The following is a 23,090-nucleotide window of genomic DNA, read 5'->3' on the forward strand; positions in this document are numbered from 1 at the left end:
GGCCCTGACAGTTGTCAGGCTAAATATTTTGTGTGCGGCAGCGGAAAACAAAAGTGAAGGGGCCGCAGGGTCCGGGCGAGGGCCGCGGGGGCCACCCCTATCCCGGCGTGCCGCGGGTGCCGGCGGGGAGTGCCGGCCGGACACGGCGTGTGGGGCTGGACACGGCGTGTGGGGCTGGACACGGTGCAGCAGCGCCCGAGGCGGGACGGGAACGGGACCCCGGGGGTCCCACTCGGGGATGGGGACAAGGGTGCTGGGTGCCCTGCGGCTGGGGGTGACGCTGCTGGTCCTCGGTCCCCTCCCGCTGCCCCCCGTGAGAGCCCCCTCTGAAAGTAAGTGCCTGGAAAGGGGGTGGCTGGGAGTGGGGTGGGGGGGTGCTTAATTTGGGGGGGGGGGGGGTGTATGAGCTCTGGGGGTGTGGAGGGCTGCGTGGTGATGCCCATGGGGGTCTTGCAAGAGCCAAACCCTGAGGCAAAGCTCTTTTGGTGCTCCCTGGCTCAGTTTCCCCCTGTAAGCTGCGGATCCCACCCCCCATCCAGGGCAGGAGGGGCAGAGCGTTGGGACATCATCCCCCCCCACACACACACCTCGCTGCTGGGATGGGAAGAGGGGGAGCGTGGCGGGGGGCTCGGCTGGAGCCGGGGGGCATCGATCGCTTGGGCCCTGCCGGGAGCCGGGATGGTGGAAAATTGTAGCTGGGCGGGAGTTGGGGCCGGCACCGCTGCTCCCAGTGCTGCTGCTGGGATGGAAAATGGCTGGGGAGGGGGCAGCGTGGAGGGAGGGGGGGGGGGCTGGTGGTGCGTCCCGTCTCTCATGGCTGGGGTGCAGCCACTGGCTGGCATGGCTGGGGGTGGGGAGGTCGCAGGAGGGTTCGGGGTCTGTCAGTCTGTCCTCCCTTCCCCACCACCCCGTGCCTCAGTTTCCCCGAGCATTGAGGGGCTGTGCTGGGGTTGGGGGGGAGCGATGGAGGAGGGGGGTGAAGCATCCCGGTGCTGGGGCTGTGCCGAGAGCTTCCCTGGGGGCTGTGCCTCCCTGTGCCTGCCCCCCCCCAAGGGACCCCTGTCCCCTCTCTGTCCCCTCCAGGGACACGGGGGGACCCCTCTCCCTTTGTGCAGCGGAGGGACGGGGTGACTTTCCCAAGGTCAGGGAGGGCGGCGGTGGCAGGGGGGGCTATCACCCCTGGCGTTACGGCTTGTCCTGTGGGAGGATGGAGGGGACCGCCCTGTCCCCACTGAGTGGGGGGGACACACACAGGGGTCCCCCCAACCAGCACCAGCCCCCTAAAAAAGGGTCAAACCCCGGTGCGGGACCGAAGCGACCCGCGCCTGCCCGCGCTCCTGGTGCCACGGGCAGCTGCCAGGGCCGCGGTGCCCACAGTTAATGAGTGACACTGAGAGGGGGGGGAAAAAAACCGCCGCGGGGGACACGGTCACAAGGATACGGCCACCAGACGCAGGCCCCGGGCTGGCTGCAGACAGACGAGGGGGAAAAAAAACGCACCCCAACCCCACCGGGACCCGGACCGTGCCGGCGAGCCGTGTGCCGGCGGGTCTGCGCGGCACGGGTGGCCGAGCCGGGGTGCCGGCGTTGCCCGGTGTTTAGGGTACACGCCGAGCCGGCTGTGTTTACTCCGGGTGTTTACAGTAAATCCCTTGCCGAGATCTCAGCGGCTTCTTTCCACCATAACTCGGCGTCAGGTTTCAGGCAGGGAAAGCCGCCGGCTCGTCCTGGCTCTCGCATCCGCGCCGGGATGGGGAAAATGGGAGATGCTCAGCTCCGTGTTGCCCCCAGTGCTCCCGCTCCCTGCCAGGCTCCGGGTGGGGAAAAAAAAAAAAAAAAACAAACCCTGGGGATGGCAAACCCACTGCCGGGGCTGTGGGTGCCCGTGGTAGCCTCGCGTGCCCCGTTAGCCGCCTGGGCACCGTGCCGGGGAATTAATGGGAACGACCTCGTGGGAGCTGCCGGCACGCTGGGGAACCACTCAGCCGTGGGGGGGAAAGATGCCCCCCATGGCTGCCTCACAGCTCGGGGAAGGGGGAAAAACCCCTTTTCCCACCCCACACCAGACCCCTCCTAGGGCAGGCGGTGGGGCTGGGCCGTGGTCCGTGGGGCGAGACGCCCGCCCGGGCAGCCAGAGCTCGTTAACATCACGGCTCGCCGCGCTGACGGACGCGTCGTGCCCCGCAGAGCCGCAGCACGCCGGCTGCCTGTCAGAGCCACTCGCGTCTCCCCGACAGCCCAAACCAATTCCAGTCCCGTGTGACAGGCAGCGCCGGGATATTAAACTCCCCCCCCCCCCGTCCCCTGAGCATGCCTGCGGCCCCAGCGATGGGCACAGTGCATGGGGAGGGGGGGGATCCCTGCGTGGGGGAGGTGGTGGTGGGGGAGCTGCCCTGTCCCTGCTGCCCACGGGGTCCCCCTCTTGTCCCCCCCCTCCAAGTCTGCGGCAGCATGGACATCCGCAACGACGTCTCCCAGCTCCAGAAGCTGGAGAACTGCTCCATCATCGAGGGCAACCTGCAGATCCTGCTGATGTTCACCACGGGTGCCGAAGACTTTCGGGGGCTCAGCTTCCCTCGCCTGCTCATGATCACCGAGTACCTGCTCCTATTCCGCGTCTACGGGCTGGAGAGCCTGCGGGATCTCTTCCCCAACCTCTCCGTCATCCGCGGCACCAACCTCTTCTTCAGCTACGCCTTGGTCATCTTCGAGATGCCGCATCTGCGGGACGTGGGGCTGCACAGCCTGGGCCACGTCCTGCGCGGCTCGGTCCGCATCGAACGCAACCAGGAGCTCTGTCACCTCTCCACCATCGACTGGGGGCTGCTGCTGCCCGACGCCGTGGACAACACCTACATCGTCGGCAATAAGTTGGCCGAAGAGTGCGCCGACGTCTGCCCGGGCATCCTGGACGTGGAGAAACCGTGTGCCCAAACCAACGTCAACGGGCAGCTGGATTATCGCTGCTGGACATCCAGCTACTGCCAGAAAGGTGGGTGCCGGTGGCGCGCGGGGCTCGATCGTGCCGGTTGTTTTGCCAGCGCGGGGCCGGTTTGCCCCGTGGCGGCTGTGGGGTGGACCGGGAGGGCGCTGGGGAAGGCTGGTGGAGCTGCGAGGGGATGGCAGGCCCCGGCACGTGGCCATCGCTCCCTTGCCGCCGGGAGCGTGGCGTGCCAGCGGCGTGGCGGGGGTAACCGGATCCGCGCTGTATCATCCTCCGGGGGGAGAGGCCAACTCCTGGGTGCCGTGTTTTCCCAGCGGCGAGGTAAATACAGGCCCCCCCCCGGGCTCGTTTGCTGTAAACAGGAGACTTGGTAATGAAATATATACTATAAACACCGATCCTTATCGGGGCTGGAACCTCGGCTGCTGCCCCGGCACCGGCTGCACTGGGCAGCTGGGGCTGAACGTGGGCTGAGCCTCACCCCATCCATCCGTCTGTCCTGCCGTCTATCCGTGCAGCCCTTCAGCCCCCCAGCTGGTCACACGGCCACCTGTCAGCCCACCTGTCCGTCTGTCCACTCACCGTTTGGCCATCCCTCCACCTATTCCTGCGTCCCTCGACCTGTTCCTGCATCCCTCCATCTTTCCACCCCTCCCTTGCTTCATCCCTGCGCCCCTCCTTCCATCCCTCCTTCCATCCCTCCTTCCACCCTTCCTTCCATTCCTCCCTCCATCACTTCATTCCTTCCTCCCTCCCTCCATTCCTGCACCCCCCCATCCCCCCCCCATCCCTCCCTCCCTCCCTCCCTCCCTCCCTCCCTCCCTCCCTCCCTCCCTCCCTCCCTCCCTCCCTCCCTCCCTCCCTCCCTCCCTCCCTCCCTCCCTCCCTCCTTCCATCCCTTCCTCCCTCCATCCCTTCCTCCCTCCCTCCCTCCCTCCCTCCCTCCCTCCCTCCCTCCCTCCCTCCCTCCCTCCCTCCCTCCCTCCCTCCCTCCCTCCCTCCCTCCCTCCCTCCCGCCATTTCTGCATCCCCACATCCCTCCCTCCATCCCTCCCTCCCTCCCTCCATCCATCCCCCCAGCCCTCCACACCCCTCCCCTTGCCCCGCTGAGCCGTAGGGTGTCACCAGCCCCCCACCACCCCTTCCCACCTCTTCCCTCTCCCTGCCACACAAACCCGGTCCCCCCCTCCCCACCTCGCTGCCCCAGGGCCGGGCTCTCCGCACCCAGAGCCTTCTCCTCGCCCACGGCACCGACTCCCTCCCCGCAGTGTGCCCGTGCGGCGCGGGCTCGGCGTGCACGGCGGCGGGCGAGTGCTGCCACGCCGAGTGCTTGGGGGGCTGCGGGCGACCCCGCGACAACCGAGCCTGCGTCGCCTGCCGCCACTTCCACTTCAACGGGCACTGCCTGCCCTCCTGCCCCCCCCGCACCTACGAGTACGAGGGCTGGCGCTGCGTCACCCCCGAATACTGCGCCAGCCTCCGCAAGGTCTCCGACAACCCCCGCGACGCCTCCAAGTTCGTCATCCACCAGCGGCAGTGCCTCTCCGAGTGCCCTTCGGGCTACACCAGGAATGAAAGCAGGTTGGGGCGGGGGGGGGTGGGGGGGTGTCCCCAGTGCCCCCCCGGCACGGGCGCGGCGGTGGCCAGGGGCCCGGCTCATGCCTTGTTGTCCCCGTCCTCCTGCCCGCAGCATCTTCTGCCACAAGTGCGAGGGGCTGTGCCCCAAGGAGTGCAAGGTGGGCACCAAGACCATCGATTCGACGCGGGCGGCGCAGGAGTTGGGGGGCTGCACCCTCGTCGAGGGGAACCTCATCGTGAACATCCGCCGGGGCTGTGAGTGCTGGATCTGCTCCCCGCCCCCCCCAGCCCACAACCTGCCCTGGGTGGGAGAGCTGTCACGGGGTGTGTGGGAGGGGGGAATGCAGGGGGGGGTGTCTTTTCCCTTGCAGGGTGAATTAATAGTGGGGTTCCCCCCTCCCTGAGCTCACACCCGCGGGTTGTCCCCAGATAACCTGGCCTCGGAGCTGCAGAGCAGCCTGGGGCTCATCGAGACCATCACGGGCTTCCTGAAGATCAAGCACTCCTTCGCCCTCGTCTCCTTGTCCTTCTTCAAAAACCTCAAGCTGATCCGTGGGGACTCCATGGTGGATGGGTGAGGACGGGGCGTGGGTTGGAGAGACACGTGTGGTTTCAGGGGTGCCCGTGCCCACCGCCCCCATCTATGTCTTCTCTTCCAGGAATTACACCCTGTACGTCCTGGACAACCAGAACCTGCAGCAGCTCTGGGACTGGAGCCACCACGTCCTCTCCATCCCCGTGGGCAAGATGTATTTCGCCTTCAACCCCAAGCTGTGCCTGGCTGAGATTTACCGCATGGAGGAGGTGACGGGCACCAAGGGGAGGCAGAACAAGGCCGAAATCAACCCCCGCACCAACGGGGACCGGGCGTCCTGTGAGTACAGGGACGGGGGACACCCGGCAGTGCCCGCAAACCCCCCCCCCCCCTGCCCAAACCCTGACCCTCCCTGCAGGCAAGACCCAGACCCTGCGCTTCATCTCCAACGTCACCGAGTCCGACCGCATCTTCCTCAAGTGGGAGCGGTACCGGCCCCCCGAGTACCGGGACCTCCTCAGCTTCATCGTCTACTACAAGGAGTCGTAAGTGGTCGCTGATCCCCCACTTGTCCCCATCGCGGAGGTTCTTGGGGACCCCAGCCCGTGGTGTCCTTGTGCGCTGGGGGGCTGCTGGACCTCGGGGAGGCGGGGGTGGGGGTGGGTCGTGTGGCTGGGAAAGGAGCTCCAGGACCCTCCCCGGTGCCCGGTGTGGGGCAGACCCTTCCAGAACGTGTCGGAGTACGTGGGGCAGGACGCCTGCGGGGCGCAGAGCTGGAACGTGCTGGACGTGGAGCTGCCGCTCAGCAGCGAGCAGGCGCCGGGGGTGACCCTGCTCAACCTCCGCCCCTGGACCCAATACGCCATCTTCGTCCGCGCCATCACCCTCACCACCGCCGAGGAAGGACGCAACTACGGGGCGCAGAGCGAGGTGGTCTACATCCGCACCATGCCGGCGGGTAAGGGGCTGGGGAAGAAGGGGGGGCCGGGGACACCCGTGGTGTCCCCCCAGAAGTGGGCTGAACACTCCCGCGTCCGCCCAGCCCCAACGGTGCCCCGGGATGTCATCTCCATGTCCAACTCCTCCTCCCACATCGTGGTGCGTTGGAAGCCGCCCACGCAGCGCAACGGCAACATCACCTACTACCTGGTGCTGTGGCAGCAGCTGGCCGAGGACATGGAGCTCTACGTCAACGACTACTGCCACAAAGGTGAGGGCAGGCAGGGGGGGGCATCGTCGGGGGGGGGGGGGGATGCTCTCGCCGAACCGGGCTCCGGCGGCGCTGCCAGCCCTGCCCCGTCTCTGCCCGCAGGTCTGAAGTTGCCCACCAGCAGCGCGGACACCCGCTTCGGGGACGGGGATGGCCCCGAGGTGGAGCAGGACGCGGAGGAGCGGTGCTGCCCTTGCCGCCCCGCCGACGGGCAGCTCCGCATGGAGGGCGAAGCCGAGTCCTTCCAGAAGAAGTTTGAGAACTTCCTCCACAACTCCATCATCATCCCCAGGTCATCTCCGTCTCCACGTCAGGGGGTGGTCTTCGTGTCGGGGGCAGGGGGGGCGGGCGGGTCCCCCAGGTTGGGTGCGTGTGTCTGCCATGGGTGGGGGAACCCGGTGGCTGGTCCTGGCAGATCCTTTAACCGATTTCTCGCTTCTCAGGCCCCCCTGGAAGGTGACATCCATCAACAAGAACCCGCAGAGGTGAGCGGCGACCACACAAGCCTGGAGGGTTCCCCTCCCCAGCTTGATGTTGGGGGGCACAACGCTGGCTCCTCATCGCCTCCCGTCCCCATCTCTTGTAGGACCCCCAAGCGGCGCAGGGATGTGGTGGCCGTCACATCCCCGGCCAACGCCTCTTCGGCGGAGCCGCCGGCCCCGAGCCGCGCCGGGGGCGAACCCAAACCCGACTTCCAGATCTTCGAGGACAAGGTGGTGCGTGACCGGGCGGTGCTGTCGCGGCTCCGGCACTTCACCGAGTACCGCATCGACATCCACGCCTGCAACCACGCCGCGCACACCGTGGGCTGCAGTGCCGCCACCTTCGTCTTCGCCAGGACCATGCCGGAGCGTACGTCCCAAAACCCTGCCCCGGCGATGCTGGGATATTCGGGGGTCCTGGTGTCTTTGAGATGGGGGGGATTGGGAGTGGGTTGGGGTCCGGGTGATGCTCCCCCCAGGAGCTTGACCCCCCTCTGTGCTCCCGCCCGCCAGTGCAAGCTGACAACATTCCCGGCAATGTCACCTGGGAGCCGGCCGGCAAGAACAGCATCCTGCTGCGCTGGGAGGAGCCCAGGAACCCCAACGGGCTCATCCTCAAGTACGAGATCAAGTACAGCCGCGAGAGCGAGGTGAGGACCCCCCCCGACACCCCCTGCCCGGCCCCGCCAGCTCTGGTTGTGGGGGTGCAGAACCCTTCCCCTTCCCCAAGTCTTGTGCAGGGTTGGGATGAAGCCCCCTTCACCCCCCCCCCCCCCCAAACACACTGTCCCCCCCCCAGGAGGTCACCACCGTCGTCTGCGTCTCCCGTCACCGCTACTCCAAGTACGGGGGGGTCCACCTGGCTCTGCTCCAGCCGGGGAACTACTCGGCCAAAGTCCGGGCCACCTCGCTGGCCGGCAACGGCTCGTGGACGGGGCTCATCAAGTTTTACATCCTGGGGCCAGGTACCCACGGGGGATGGGGGAACACCAGTGGGGTCCTTGGCTGAGGGACAGGCAGGGAGGGGGAGCTGGGGACCAGGGGGAAGTGCTGGATGAGGGCACTGGGGGAACTGGGGGGGATGCTGCTGGGCTGAGACGCCGGGGATCGGGGAGCGCTCCTGAAGTTGGGGAGCTGGGGGATAGGGGGGATGCTCTGGGATAGGGACACCCAGAGATCAGTGGGTGCTGCTGGTCTGGGGAGCTGGGGACACCAGTGGGCCCTGGCCCACGGCCACCTGCTCCCGGCAGCTGAGGAAGAGTCCGGCAGCTTCTACGTCCTGCTCACCGTCACACCCGTGGTCCTCATGGTGCTCATCTCCTGCCTCGCTGTCTTCGTCTTCTTCTACAACAAGAAGAGGTAGGGACCCCCCCCCACCCCTGCACCCCCAGAGCTGGGCTGGGGCCCGATCCGGCCATGCCAGGGCTGGGGAAGGGTCATGGGTGGGGGTGGCACCGTGCTCTGGCCCCCCCCGTCCTCTGAGGGCTGCCCACCCCTCGCAGGAGCAATGACGGGTACCCCAGCGGGACCCTCTACGCCTCCGTCAACCCCGAGTACTTCAGCGCCTCAGACAGTATGTGGAGACGGGCAGGGGGGTCCCCGGGGGGGTCTGCTGGGCTGTGCTGGGGGGAGGGGGTGGGAAGGGGATGGGAAGGTGATGGGGATGGGATGGGGATTGGATGGGAAGGGGATAGAGATGGGGATGGGGTTGGGAGGGGGATGAGATGAGGGTGGGGATGGGGATGGGGTGGGATGGGATGGGATGGGATGGGAGGAAAATGGGGATGGGACGGGATGGAATGGGGATGGAGATGGGGATGGGATGGGGTGTGAGGATGATGGGAGGATGATGGGGAAGGGATGGGGATTGGATGGGAAGGGGATAGAGATGTGGATGGGGTTGGGAGGGGATTGAGATGAGGGTGGGGATGGGGTGGGGTGGGATGGGATGGGAGGATAATGGGGATGGGACGGGATGGGGATGGAATGGGGATAGAGATGGGGATGGGATGGGGATGAGGATGGGAAAGTGATGGGAAGGTAATGGGGATGGGGTGAGAGGATGATGGGAGGATGATGGGGATGGGATGGGATGGGATGGGATGGGATGGGATGGGATGGGAGGATGATGGGTATGGAGATGGGAAGGTGATGGCGATGGGATGTGGGGATAATGGGGATGGGACGGGATGGGGATGGAATGGGGATGAGGATGGGAAAGTGATGGGAAAGTAAGCGGGATAGGGTGTGAGGATGATGGGAGGATGATGGGGATGGGATGGGATGGGATGGAGATGGGAGGATGATGGAGACAGAGATGGGGACGGGGACAGGGATGAAGATGGGAAGGGGATGAGCGGGTGATGGGGATGGTGACAGAGATGGGGATGGTGGCGGGGATGGGGGTAGAGTGGGAGGGGGATGGTGACGGGGATGGAGATGGGGATTGAGATGGTGACAGCGGGTGGGGGATTGGGATGGTGACAGCGATCGTGATGGTGACAGTGATGGGGATGAGGATGGTGACGGGGACGGGGTGGTTCCCCCTCGCCCCGCAGTGTACATGCCCGATGAGTGGGAGGTGTCGCGGGAGAAGATCACGGTGATCCGGGAGCTGGGGCAGGGCTCCTTCGGGATGGTGTACGAGGGGCTGGCGCTGGGGCTGGCCGCTGAGGGCGAGGAGACCAAGGTGGCCTTGAAGACGGTCAATGAGTTGGCCACCATGCGGGAACGCATCGAGTTCCTCAACGAGGCCTCCGTCATGAAAGCCTTCAAGTGCCACCACGTGGTAGGTGGGCGGCCAAGGGGGAGGGAGGGAGGGGAAAACGGTGGTGGTGGTGGGGGGGGGGATCCGGCCACTCACCCGCCACCCCTCTTTGTCCCCACAGGTCCGTCTGCTCGGCGTCGTGTCCCAGGGTCAGCCAGCTTTGGTCATCATGGAGCTGATGACACGCGGGGACCTGAAGAGCTACCTGCGCTCGCTGAGGCCTGACGCCGAGGTGAGGGAGGGCGAAGGGGTGTCTATTTTGGGGTGGGGGGTGGGGGGGTGTCGCGGTGTTTCCTCCCCAGCCCCGACTGTCTGTGCGCGGTGCAGAACAACCCCGGGCTGCCGCCGCCGTCGCTCAAGGACATGATCCAGATGGCGGGGGAGATCGCCGACGGCATGGCGTACCTCAACGCCAACAAGTTCGTGCACCGGGACCTGGCCGCCCGCAACTGCATGGTCTCCGAGGATTTCACCGTCAAGATCGGAGGTGGGTGGGCAGCGGCGGGCAGGCTGGCTGCCAGCCCCCCCCCCCCCCCCACCTCTCCGCGCTCATGCCTTCCTCCTCCTCTTCCTCCTCCACCAGATTTCGGAATGACCCGGGATATCTACGAGACGGATTATTATCGGAAAGGCGGCAAGGGGCTGCTCCCCGTTCGCTGGATGTCCCCCGAGGCCCTCAAGGACGGCATCTTCAACACGCAGTCCGACGTCTGGTGGGTGTTGGGGTGCGGGGAGGGGGGTGGGGGGGTGGGGTTTGGGGGGGGTCGGGGCCGGGGGGTGGGGGGGTGGGGGTGTTGTTCCCAGGCTGAGCAGCGGCGTGCTGGCAGGTCCTTCGGTGTGGTGCTGTGGGAGATCGCCACGCTGGCTGAGCAGCCCTACCAGGGCATGTCCAACGAGCAGGTCCTGCGCTTCGTCATGGACAACGGCGTCCTGGAGCGGCCCGAAAACTGCCCCGACAAACTGTGAGTGAGAAGAAGGGAGACCCCCGCCACACACACCCTCCCCCCCCCCCCCCCCACCTCACCCCAGACCCTCGCCCCGCTGCGGGAAAGGCTGGGGAGGGGGAAACTGGCACCGAGCCCATCACCCTGGCATCTGGTCTCTGCGGTGTTGGGGTGGCCGTGGGGTGCCAGGCCCCCCCCCCCCCCAAACCCAGCGGGTACCCTCTCTCCCGCAGCCACGAGCTGATGTGCCTGTGCTGGCAGCAGAACCCGCGCCAGCGTCCCTCCTTCGTCCAGCTCCTGGAGAGCATCAAGGACCACATGGCGCCCGCTTTCCGCACCCTCTCCTTCTTCTACAGCCCCGAGAACCGCCGGCGCGGCTCGGGAGAGCCCTCCGACGCCGAGACGGAGCAGCCCCCCGGGGAGGGGGACGAGCCCCCCGCGTCCCCCCTGCCCGCCCGCAAGGACCGCAGCCCCGGCCGGCTCCCCAACGGGACAGCCTGACTCTGACCCCGGGGTTGTCCTCGGATCCGCGCCGGACTCTGCACCCCCACCCCCCCCTCCCTCCTCTGGCTGCCCCCCCCACCGCCGGGACCCGCCCCCCCCCCCCCCCCTCCATGTTATTTATTGCTTCCAAGGGCCTGGCCGAGGAGTGGGCGCCTTGGGAAGGGGGTGGCAGGCAAAGCAAGGATGCTCCATAGGGTGCATCTCCCCTGGGAATAAATTGGGGTGCCCCAAATCGGGGGGAGGGAGTGGGAGGGCTGCTGGTTGGGAGAAGACCACGCTGGTATTTCCTTATGTTGTTTTTTTTTTTGGAGGGGGGGGAAATGGGTTTCTGGGGGTGGGGAGTGGGGTTCGGGGTCTCCCCACCAACCTGCCTCCTCCGCTGCCCCCCAGCTGCCCGGCAAACAGGTCAGTAGTGTGACACCCCCCCCCCACCCCCCCCACCTACTTTTACAGGTGGGGAAACTGAGGCACGGGGCAGCTCTGCAGCGGGGAGACACCTGGGGCTGCCTTCACACTTCCCCCCAGTCCCTGGCACTGGGACCAGCGTTGGGGCTGTGCTGGTCCACAGAAGGGGCTTCACTGTCTAATCCATGGCCGTGGGACGCGCATGAATAAAGGGGGACGAAGCTCGGCCGCGGCGGTGCCTGGTTTGTGGGGGGGGGTGGCACACGGGGCTTTCCACTCCCCCCCACCCCCCTCAACCCCATCCGCTTCCTACGCGCCCCGGCTGCGGCTTTACCCTGCGGTGCCCGAACCGGGGGCGTTTCTGGGGAAAAACGTCAAAGCAGTGGAATCTGGGAGGATGTGGCAGGCGGCAGCCACCGGCCTGCTCTGGAGGGGGGGCTGCTGAGGGTGGCCAGAGGGGTCTCAAGGTGGGGTGGGGGGGGTGTGTGTGTCACTGCAAAGGGGAACTGTGGCCCCGCTGGGTGCCGCTGGGGGGCTGGTGTGGGAGATGGGTCCGGGGCTGAGCCATGCAGGGGGAATGCAGGCTGAGAACGTGCTAAACTCAGTGCACAAATGAGCCCCCCCCGCCCCGAGGTGCTTTGGGGACAGGCAGCAGCTGGGTGGGGAGGGGGACCCACCAGGGGAGGAGGAAGAGAGTCCTGGTCACCAAACATCCCCCCCCTCCTCGTCTCCAGCCTCTCTGCACCCCAAAATAACGGGGTGCTGGGGGAAGAGCCTGAGCCAGGGCAGCTCCGTTGCGTGTTGAGATTTTGGAGGCCTGGAGGGGTGTGACAGGTTGGGGGGCTCTTGGTGGCCCCCCTGAGCCCGGGGGTGCTGGTGTGATGGCTCCTGTCCCTCACGTGCAGCCAGCTCTGGGCAGGAGCCAGGTCCTGGAGCGGGGACGTGCGTGTGTATGTGTGTGTGTACATGTGTGTGTACATGTGTGTGTACATGTGTGTGTCCCGGTGTGGTTGGGGGTGCCAGGATGCTGCTCTGTGGGCTTGGGGGGGCAGGTTTGGGGCTGGGGGGTGCAGGTGTAGGGTGCCAGAGTGCAGGCAGGTTGCAGGCAGGGGTGCAGGCAGGGTGCAGGGGTGCAGGCAGGGGTGCAGGGAGGGGTGCAGGCAGGCCCCCTGCTCGGTGCCCGTGTGCGGCGGGACACCCTCTCCGTGGGTCGGGGAGTTCCGGGCAAGGCTGCGGCCGAGCCCCCCGCCCCCCCCCCCCCCCCTCCCCGGTCCAGGGGCTTCCCGGGTGTCGAGTGCCGGTGAGTCACGGCCGGGGTTGGGGGGGTCGCCGGGGCCGGGGCGGTGCCGGGGCGGGGGGAGCGGCCGGCCCCTCCCGGGAGGCCGGTCCCTACGTTGCTTTTAAGCCCCGCACGGTCCCGTGCTCGGGCTGCCGGGCAAGTGCGAGGGAGGGCGGCACCGGGCACCGGGCACCGGGCCCCGGGCACCGGCCCCGCGATGCCGCCGCTGCCCGCCTGGCTCTGCCTGGCCGCGCTGCTGCTGCTGCTGCTGCTTCCCCTGCCCGTCCCGGGCGCTGCCGGTCCCTGCCCCCGGTCCTGCCGTTGCCCCCGGGCCGGTAGCCTGGTCTGCCGGGAGCCCGGTACCGTGGGCAGCCTGGCCCGGCTGCTGGGGACCGGCGGCTTCACCGACGTGTGAGTGGGGCTGGGGCCGGGGGGGGGGGGGGGCGGGGGGGACAGGGTGATGGAGGGGGGGGGGGTGATGGAGCTTGGGGGACAGGGCTTGGGGGTGATGGGGCTGGGGGACAGGGTGGTGGAGGTGGGGGTGCTGGGGCTGGGGGTGCTGGAGCTCAGGGACACCCAGCAGAGGGGCTGGGAGTGATGGGGCTGATGATGATGGGGGGTGAAGGGCGCGGTGACGGGGCAGTGGGGCTGGGGGTGGTGGAGCTGGGGGATGGGGTGACAGGGCTCGGGGGTGACGGACCTCAGGGACAGGGTGGTGGGGCTGGGGGGTGATGGGGCTCAGGGGTGATGGGGCTCAGGGGTGATGGGGCTCAGGGGTGATGGGGCTCAGGGGTGATGAGGCTGGGGGACGGTGATGATGGGGGTGGTGGAGCAGGGATCCGCTGTGGGGCTGGGATCTCTGTGGGGAACGGGGTTGCTTGGTGGGAGGCGCTGGGGGGGCTGCAGAGACAGCGGGGGGCAGGGGAGCCCTGCTGCATCCCCCCAAGGAGCGAGTGAGGGACTGGGGGCAACTCTTTGCCCCCTCCCGCAGCGATGCCAGTGGGAGCTATGGGCTAAGGGCACGGCGGGGTGCCCGGGCAGGGAGCACCCAAGCCATGGGTGCAGGGAGGGACGGACCCCCTCGTCCCCACCCCAGCAGGGCTGTCACGTTGCCCCAGGGCCTGTGGGTTGGCATTCTGAGGGCGGGGGGGGGGGGGGGGTACCCCGAATTTACTGGATTGGGGGATCTCTGTTCTTCCTCATCCTCCTGCTCCAAGATGCATGGTGGGGAGAGGGGGGCTGGAGTGAGCAGAGGTGTGTGTGGGGGGTGCTGAGTGATGTTGGGGTGCCCAGACTCCTGGGTCCTCCCCCCGCCACAGCCCTGGCTGTGCCGCATTGCCGGGGGGGGGGGACTGGCTGCGGCATGTCTCTGTGCCTCAGTTTCCCCCCATGTGCCGGGGGATGCTGCGCCGCGGGGCGCTGCCAGCTCTTTGTTTGCTGGCTGCTGAGGTGGGGGGGTGGGGGGTGGAGGTCCCCGAGAGACCCCCGGCCATCCTGCTGCCCTGGATTCCCTCCTATCCCCACAGCCTCATCCAGGGGGTGGTGGTAGGGACACCCCCACCCCCCCTCCCCGCACGGAGGTCGGTGGGACCAAAACCCCCTCCATGTGTGTCTGAATCCTTAATTAACCCCTGGCAATTTGGGGTTCTCAGGAGCAGCCTGTGGGGTGGGGCAGGTGGGAAAACCCTGTACCCTCTCCCAAAGGTCTTTCCCTTCACACCCTGCCTTGGGAAAAGGGGAAGTGGGGGGGGACACACACACTCGGTGCCCCCCGTTACATCGCAGGACACTGTGGGGTGTGAGGAAAGGTGGGGACCTATGAAGGCGTGGGGCTGAGACCCTGCAAACTCGCTCTCTGGGTGAGACTGTGGGCTCCAAGCAGCGGCTCAGCCTCCGCACTGTTGGGATCCGCTGCTGCCATCCTCAGCTCCACCTGATCCGTGCCCCCCGCCCCCCTCCCCCCCCCCCCAGCTCCTCCCTCTCTGCCCAGAGGGAAACTGAGGCACGGTGGGACAGCTCAGCTCTGTCCCTGTCCCCGTCCCCATCCATGGGCTGGCGTGGGGAGGGGAAGAGCCGTGGGCCCCCACTCCTAAATCGCCCCACGCTTTGCTGGCAGCCCCTGGCATGGGGGGTCCTGGGGCTGCTCCCCCGACCACCCCCCCCCCCGCCTCGTTTCCCTTCCAGCATCATCGAGAACCAGCAGACACTGACGACCTTGACCCGGGCTGACACCAGGATGCTGCGGGACCTCAGGAGCCTGTGAGCACCCGGGGCAGGGGGGGGGGTTCCCTGCACAGGGAAATGGGGGGGGGGGGGGGGGGGGCGCGCTGGTGGATGTGGGCAACCCCAGAGCTTCATCCCGCTGCAGGGAGATGAAAGGGGGGGGTGGTGGTGCTCCCAGGATGGGGATTCAGGGTCCCCAGTGCGGGTGCTCAGCCCTTCCCTTTCTCCAGCACCATCTTCAGGTCGGGGCTGCAGCACGTCTCTGCCGACGCCTTCCTGGACACCCCCAGGCTGAGCCATGTGTGAGTATCCCCCCCCCCCCAGTTTGGGGGTTCAGGTCCCCCCATCCCTGCAGGCACTTGGCCGTGGTGCAGGGCGGCTGGTCCCTGCACCCAGGCAGGATTGATGGTGTCCCGCTGCCCATCACCCATCGACCGGCAGGAGCACAGGCAGCTGCTGGCCCCCCCCAGTGTGGGAAGGGACCCCAGAAATCAAGGCGGGGGGGGGGGGACGACACACGACGACACACAAAACCCTGTCTTGGGGTGCGTGGGGCTCCCCTCCTTGCAGGGAGGTGCCTGACCCCCTGGCAGAGGTGGCTTTGCTTGGTCACGGTGTGACAGCGGTGGCCCCGGTGCTGCCCAGTGTCACGGCCAGACCCTCTGCAAGGGTGGGGTGATGTGGGATGGGGGTCTGCAGTGGGAAGGGGGGGTGGGGTGTGGGCTGATGGGGACTGTCCTTGCAGGAATCTCTCCTCCAACGCGCTGCACAGTCTTTCCTGGAAGACCTTCCAACATCTGCCCCTGCAAGAGCTGTGAGTGATGCTGCGGGGAGGGGGGGGAAGGTGGGTGCGGCGCATCCCCAGCCTGGGATGCACCCCCGGGGTGATGCGGAGGCGGGGACGGCTCGAGGTGACCCGTTTGACCCCTTGTCCCCTTCCCTGCCCCGTCTCAGCATCCTGGTGGGAAATCCCTTCAACTGCTCCTGCGGCCTCCGCTGGCTGCAGCTCTGGCAGAACGGGAGCCGGGCCGAACTGGGCAACCAGTCGCTGGGCTGCTGGGAGGGCAGCGTGCTGGTCCCTCTGGGCAGCCAGCCCCTCCGCGCCTGCGGTACGTGGCAGGGGACCCCGCCGGGTTTGGGTGCTTGTGTGTCCCGTCCCCCCCCCCCCCCTGCTCCTGAGTCACTTGGCTGGGGACAACGTGGGACGTGGGGAAGGGGGGGATGTGGCCCCCTCTGACCTCCTCCTCCTCCTCGGTAGAGCCCCCGACCGTCCGCATCGAGCACCCCGAAGCGGTGCTGCGCCAAGGGGACAGCGTCAACCTCACCTGCCACATCGCTGCCGAGCCACCGGCCACCGGGGAATGGGTGGTCCCCGAGGTGGGACCCGAGCCACCCGTCATCACCAAGGCAAGCTCAGCCTCGCCGGGGCACGGCCGGGGACCTTCCCAGCAGCACCGTCCCTGCCACAGCATCGTCTCGCTGGTGGAGTGGGCGTGTGTGTGGGGGAGCTCAGCTCCGGGGGGCTGTTTGCTCACCCCATCACCTGCAGCTCTCGGACTGGGAGATTGTCCTGGAGATCAGCAACGTCTCCGCCAACCTCAACCACAAAGAGCTGACGTGCCGGGCGGAGAACACGGCGGGGCCAGGGGAGGACAGCGTGATGCTAAATGTCACCTGTGAGCAGCCCGGAGGGGACCGGCGTGGGGGTCTCTGGGGTTGAGGGGTCCATCTTGGGGACCCACCCGGCTCTGTCTTCCCCCCCAGTCCCACCCGTGATCCTGCTCCTGCACGAAGCCATCCCCCAGCACTTCTGGTGCATCCCCTTCTCGGTGGATGGCAACCCGGTCCCCAGCATCCGCTGGCTCTTCAACGGCACGGCCCTGGCCGAGGGTCCCTACATCCACACCCGCATCGTGGAGTACGAGCACAACTCCACCGTCCTCCACGGCTGCCTCCAGCTCAACCGCCCCACGCACGTCAACAACGGCAACTACACCCTCCTGGTCCACAACCCCCTGGGTTTCGCCACCCGCAGCATCCAGGGGCGTTTCATGGAAAACCCCTTCAGCTTCAGCCCCGAGGAGCCCATCCCCGGTGGGTGCCGACAAAGGCCGGGCATGGTTGGGGGTGGGGAGGGTCTGGGGGCTCTCCCCGGCCTCGGTGGAGGTGATGCGCCGCGTCTCTCCTCGCTCTGGTGTGCAAAACCAGTTGGATCTGGCTCTGCCCACTGGCTCCGAGCAAGCCTCGGCGTGCCTCAGTTTCCCCAGGGGTGTGGAGGGAGGACGGGGTGCTCTCGCCTGGGGGGAATGAGTGTTTCTCCTTTCTCTCTCCCTTTGGGCTGCACCAGTGTCTCTGTCTCCGCTGGGTGAGTGAGCGGGCACGCAGCTCCCCACGGGCACAACCCCCTGCCCCGGCATCCCCCCTACATTCTGGGGTTACCCCCCTGCCTTGCTGGGGGGGACCCCCTGCCCCACGCTCAGCCTGTGCCCTTCTCCCTGCCCCAGGCACCAGGAACAGCTCGCTGGAGGGCCCTGTGGAGACGAAGGATGAGCACACGTTTGGGGTGAGGGGGATACTCTGTGGATTGGGATGGGGGGGACCAGGACATCTTTGGGAGGGTGGCACAGACCCTCAGGGGACAGCCGAACCAGAGCCGAGTGGGATGGGGACATGTGCTGGGGATGAAGGACAGAGCCCTGGTGCCTCAGTTTCCCCTGCGGGGCAGATCCTGGGACCTGGGGCCACCTTCAGCCCTTCCCAAAGGCTGGAGGAAAGGGACTTGGTGGGACCCCAGCCTGAGCCCCGTCCCTGCTGTCACCAGGTCTCGGTGGCCGTGGCGCTGGCCGTGTTTGCCTGCCTCTTCCTCTCCATCATGCTCCTCGTGCTCAACAAGTGCGGGCGCCGGTCCAAGTTCGGCATTAACCGTGAGTCCCCTCGCCTCGCCCGGCGCCGCGGGGGGATTCGAGCCGAGCACGGGGACACCCCGGTTCCCGCATCTGTGGGGTGGCCGAGGTTGGGACAATGAGTGGGGACTGGGGGGGGGGGGTGGGGGGGGGTGGGGGTGTGCCGATTCCCCCCACCATCACCACCCCCGGCAGCACAGGCAGCAGCTGCTAATTCACTCCTGGAATGGATTCAGCCTCTAAATGGGTTTGATCGGGCTGCCTGGCCCCCCGGGGGCCAGTTGGGGCGGGGGGATGCTCGGCAGAGCCTGGCACTGGCTTCACTGGCTGGGGGGGGGGGGGGGGGGGCGGGGAGGGCCGTGGGACACCCCCCCCCCGATGGCCTTGTCCTTGTCCCCTCAAGGCTCGGCGGTGCTGGCCCAAGAGGACGACCTGGCCATGTCCTTGCACTTCATGAACTTGGGCAGCAGCCCCCTCTCCTCGGCCGAGAGCAAGCTGGAGGGGCTGAAGAGCAACTTCATCGAGAACCCGCAGTATTTCTGCGATGCCTGTAAGTGCTGGGACTGGGACAGGACGGGACGGCACACGCCACCGTGATCCCCAAGCGTCCTCCCCTTGAGGGGGGCGGTGACGGGTGGGGGCCCCCCCCCAGGCGTGCACCACGTGCAGCGGCGGGACATCGTGCTGAAGTGGGAGCTGGGCGAAGGCGCCTTCGGGAAGGTTTTCTTGGCCGAGTGCTACAACCTCCTCCCCGAGCAGGAGAAGATGCTGGTGGCCGTGAAGGTGAGGAGGAGGAGGAGGAGGTGGTGGGGGGGGGGGGGGGATGATGTCGCGGGGGGGGTGGTTTGACGCCCTGTGCTGGCAGGCGCTGAAGGAGGTGACGGAAAGCGCCCGCTTGGATTTCCAACGCGAAGCCGAGCTGCTGACGGTGCTGCAGCACGAGCACATCGTCAAGTTCTACGGCGTCTGCACCGAGGGCGAACCCCTCATCATGGTCTTCGAGTACATGAAGCACGGCGACCTCAACCGCTTCCTCAGGTGGGGTGGGGGGGGGGGGTGGGGGTCCTGTGGCCCCAGCCCCCCCCTCTGCTCCATCAGCACAGCCAGCCTGCTCCCTGCTAATGCAGCCCTCCTTGCAATATTGATTAGATTAGCTGTCTGAGAGGCTTAAATAGAGAGAGATTGGCCATCAACTGGAATAAGCAGAGACTTTTCGATTGCCCCCCCAGGTATTGCTGCTAGACGAGGGGGGGGGGGGGGGGGGCGCTGCCAGAGGCATCGCTTTAGTGGCCGCACGATGAGCTCTGAGACGTGGCTTTTATGATTATTGTTATGGGAGTTGGCATTAATGGTTCTGCCGAGCAAAAAAAAAAAAAAAAAAAAAAAAAAAAAATAAAAAAAATCCCGGCCTCCCCAGCACGGTTGTCAGCCGCGCTCGGCATCAAAGGCAGAGTGGCTGGAGCCTTGCTGGCCCCCGGCCCGCCTCGTATGCCCCGCTTCACGCGTGCTGCCTCGCACGCGCCGCTTCACACGTGTCATTTCACACGCACCACCGCGCTTTCGTGCCTGGCCTGTGTGGGCTCGCACGCCCTGACACGCAGGCTTCCCCGGCGTGCTGGTCCATGCACACGCGTGCACTCCCTTCCCTGGCGTCCTGGCACACACATGTACACCTTCTCCCTGGGCACGCACACATGTGCACACCCTTCCCTGGCATGTGTGCACGCAAGAGCATGCCTTTTCCCCGTGCGTCTGCATGCCTTCCTCCTGCACGTGCACACAGATGTGCACACCCTCCTCTGGCATGCGTGCACACAAGTGCATGCCTGTCCCTGGTACCTGTGCACACACATGTGCATACCCTTCCCCTGTGTGCACTCACATGTGCACACCCTTCCCCTGTGTACACACATGTGCACACCCTTCCCCTGTGTGCACTCACATGTCCACACCCTTCCCCTGTGTGCACACATATGTGCACACCCTTTCCCTGTGCACACATATGTGCACACCCTTCCCTTGTGCATACACACACACGTGCACACCCTTCCCTGGCACGTGTGCATGTACGTGTGTGCACTTCCCCTGCATGCATGCACACACCTGCATCCCTTTCCCTCATGCATGTACACACATGTGCACATTCTTCTCTGGCATGTGTGCATATATGTGCATGTAATTCCCCTGTGTGCATGCATTCATGTTTACGCTCTTCCCTAGCATGCCTGCACACACGTGCATGCCTTTCCCCTGTGCATACACACACACGTGCACACCCTTCCCTGGCACGTGTGCATGTATGTGTGTGCACTTCCCCTGCGTGCATGCACACACGTGCATCCCATTCCTTTGTGCATGTACACACACGTGCACACCCTTCCCTGGCACATATGCACACCCTTCCCTGGCACATGTGCATGTATGTGTGTGCACTTCCCCTGCATGCACGCACACACATGCATCCCTTTCCTTCGTGCATGTACACACACGTGCACACCCTTCCCTGGCACGTGTGCATGTATGCATGTGCACTTCCCCTGCGTGCACGCACACACATGCACCCGCTTCCCTGGCACGTATGCATACCCTTCCCTGGCATGTGTGTGCATATGCGTGTGCCCTTCCTCTGTGTGCATGCACACATGTGCACCCCCTTCCCTGGCACACATGCACACACGTGCACGCCCCTCCCCTGTGCACACCCCCCCCCCTTTCCTGGCACATGTGCACACTTGTGCATACCCTTCCTCTCTTTGCATGCACGCACACGTGCGCTCCCTTCCCGGGCACGCATGCACATGCGTACACACATGCACACCCTTCCTGCCGCGTGTGTGCCCAGCCTTTGCACACCCCCTGCCCTTCTCCGAGCACCCCCCCCCCTTTTTGCCCCGGCAGGTCCCACGGCCCCGACGCCAAGATCCTGGACCAGGGGCAGGGGCAGCCCCGGGGGCAGCTCACGCTCAGCCACATGCTGCACATCGCCACGCAGATCGCCTCGGGCATGGTCTACCTCGCCTCCCTCCACTTCGTCCACCGTGACCTGGCCACCCGCAACTGCCTGGTGGGCCACGACCTGGTGGTGAAAATCGGGGATTTCGGCATGTCCCGGGACATCTACAGCACTGATTATTACCGGGTGAGCAGGCTGCGGGGTGGGGGTGGTGGTGGGGGTGTCACTCTTAATTTTCCCTCTTAGCTGCTGCCTCCCACCTCGTCTCCATCCATATTTAATCACAGGGTGGTTCAGGTTGGATGGGACCTTTCAAGCTCATCTAGTCCAACCCCCCGCCACGAGCAGGGACATCTTCAACCACCTCAGGTTGCTCAGATCCCCGTTGAACTTGACCTTGAATATTTCCAGAGTCGGGACATCCGCCACCTCTCTGGGCAGCCTGCTCCAGTGTCTCACCCCCCCACCCCGCCCCAGCGTCAAAAATTTCTTTGTTCTATCTAGTCTGAAGGTGTTAATGAGCAGGGCTAGGGGATAAATGGTAGGGGGGGAGGGGGGCCCTGCCCCACTGACAGCCCCGCTGCGGGCAGGTGGGGGGCAGGACCATGCTGCCCATCCGTTGGATGCCCCCCGAGAGCATCCTCTACCGTAAATTCACCACCGAGAGCGATATCTGGAGCTTCGGTGTGGTGCTCTGGGAGATCTTCACCTACGGGAAGCAGCCCTGGTACCAGCTTTCCAACACGGAGGTGAGCGAGTAAAGCTGGGGGGGGGCATGACCCCCTTCTCGAGGCAGGGGGGGAGGTACCCAGGGCGGGGTACACCATCTCCAACCCCCCGTTCCCGCAGGCCATCGAGTGCATCACGCAGGGGAGGGAGCTGGAGCGTCCTCGCACGTGTCCCTCCGAGGTGTACGCCGTCATGCAGAGCTGCTGGCAGCGGGAGCCCCAGCAGCGCCGGCCCATCAAGGACATCCACAGCCGCCTCCAGGCCCTCCTCAAGAACCCCCCCGTCTACCTTGACATCCTGGGCTGAGCCCCCCCCCCCCCCCCATCCCTCCTCTGCTCCCCGTTGTGTGTCCCCCCCCCCCCCCCCCAGCCCTCCCCGCTGCCCCAGGGGATGTGGCTCCCCCTGCCCCAACGGAGCCCCCCCGGACTGATGCCTCGATGCAATAGGGGGAGAGGGCTGAAATCTTATTTATAGTGGAAAATACCGGCCCCCCCCCCCCCCCAGGGGGCTGTAGGGCTGGGCTGGGGGCCCCCCGAGGCTTTGCCCCCCGGGATTGTGGCTGTGCCCCCAGGCTCCTTGGCTTTTCCCCCCGTGTGCCAGGATGGAGGCGCTTGGCTGATGTGGGTTGGCTCGGGTGGGTGGGGGGGGGGGGTACAGCAGAGACACCCCCCCACCCCAGCACTGGGTCCATGCTGGTACAGGAGCTGGGGGGGATCAGCTCTCCGGGGGGGGGTTGGGGGCACCCCGTGGCTTGGCTGCTCCTCTGTCCCCTGTCCTGGTCCCCGGCTGGCGGGGACACCCTGCGCTCGTCCACTCTGCAGTGAAACTGGTCGAGAATAAAACTGTCCATCTCTCCCCCCCCTTGCTGGGACCCGCCTGCTCCGGGGCATCTGCCGGGCACGGGGCAGGATGGAAGGTTTTTGGGGAGAAAAAGGGTTTTTTTTTGGACCTGGGAGGCTCTATGCTGGGGAAGAGGAGCTGGAGGGCATGTGCTGCCCCAGAGATCTCAGGATGTGGGGATGGTGTGTGCCTGGGATGCAGGGATGAGATGAGATTCCAGGATGCAGGGATGATGTGTGCCTGGGATGCAGGGATGAGATGAGATCCCGGATGCAGGGATGATGTGTGCCTGGGATGCAGGGATGAGATCCCAGATGCAGGGATGATGTGTGCCCAGGATGCAGGGATGAGATCCCGGATGCAGGGATGATGTGTTCCCGGGATGCAGGGGTGAGATCCTGGGATGCAGGGATGATGTGTGCCCGAGACGCAGGGATGAGATCCCAGGATGCAGGGATGATGTGTGCCTGGGATGCAGGGATGAGATGAGATCCTGGGATGCAGGGATGATGTGTGCCTGGGATGCAAGGATGAGATCCCGGATGCAGGGATGATGTGTTCCCGGGATGCAGGGATGAGATCCCGGGATGCAGGGATGATGTGTGCCCGGGATGCAGGGACGAGATCCTGGGATGCAGGGATGATGTGTGCCCGGGATGCAGGGATGTGATCCTGGGATGCAGGGATGATGTGTGCCCGAGATGCAGGGACGAGATCCTGGGATGCAGGGATGATGTGTGCCCGGGATGCAGGGATGTGATCCTGGGATGCAGGGATGATGTGTGCCCGAGATG

The 23,090-nt window shown here is 66.2% G+C and overlaps 2 protein-coding genes across 3 annotated transcripts; both read left to right on the forward strand.

Moving 5' to 3' along the window:
• Positions 1-238: 238 nt before the first annotated feature.
• INSRR (insulin receptor related receptor) lies at positions 239-11,597 on the forward strand. The gene is made up of 22 exons (XM_042785085.1): positions 239-332; positions 2,441-2,992; positions 4,213-4,525; positions 4,635-4,777; positions 4,952-5,096; positions 5,182-5,396; positions 5,476-5,602; positions 5,777-6,015; positions 6,100-6,267; positions 6,370-6,559; positions 6,711-6,752; positions 6,854-7,119; positions 7,263-7,399; positions 7,549-7,714; positions 8,000-8,108; positions 8,252-8,322; positions 9,308-9,537; positions 9,638-9,748; positions 9,844-10,003; positions 10,100-10,229; positions 10,344-10,478; positions 10,694-11,597. The coding sequence occupies exons 1-22, from the start codon at positions 239-241 to the stop codon at positions 10,959-10,961; spliced, it is 4,011 nt and encodes a 1,336-aa protein (XP_042641019.1). The 3' UTR covers positions 10,962-11,597.
• Positions 11,598-12,843: 1,246 nt separating this feature from the next.
• On the forward strand, positions 12,844-22,317 carry NTRK1 (neurotrophic receptor tyrosine kinase 1). 2 transcript variants are annotated; one of them, XM_042784997.1, is made up of 17 exons: positions 12,844-13,059; positions 14,833-14,907; positions 15,102-15,173; positions 15,617-15,685; positions 15,826-15,980; positions 16,130-16,278; positions 16,421-16,547; positions 16,636-16,965; positions 17,219-17,236; positions 17,376-17,434; positions 17,693-17,795; positions 18,178-18,324; positions 18,427-18,557; positions 18,640-18,812; positions 20,673-20,913; positions 21,318-21,476; positions 21,577-22,317. In XM_042784997.1, the coding sequence occupies exons 1-17, from the start codon at positions 12,866-12,868 to the stop codon at positions 21,760-21,762; spliced, it is 2,388 nt and encodes a 795-aa protein (XP_042640931.1). In that variant the 5' UTR covers positions 12,844-12,865; the 3' UTR covers positions 21,763-22,317. The 2 variants fall into 2 exon arrangements, with proteins under 2 accessions (XP_042640931.1, XP_042640932.1); XM_042784998.1 differs by lacking the exon at positions 17,219-17,236.
• Positions 22,318-23,090: the final 773 nt, after the last annotated feature.

Source organism: Tyto alba, unplaced genomic scaffold (assembly GCF_018691265.1).
Source record: "Tyto alba isolate M040663 unplaced genomic scaffold, T.alba_DEE_v4.0 Super-Scaffold_8, whole genome shotgun sequence".
Taxonomy (NCBI): Eukaryota; Metazoa; Chordata; class Aves; order Strigiformes; family Tytonidae; genus Tyto; species Tyto alba.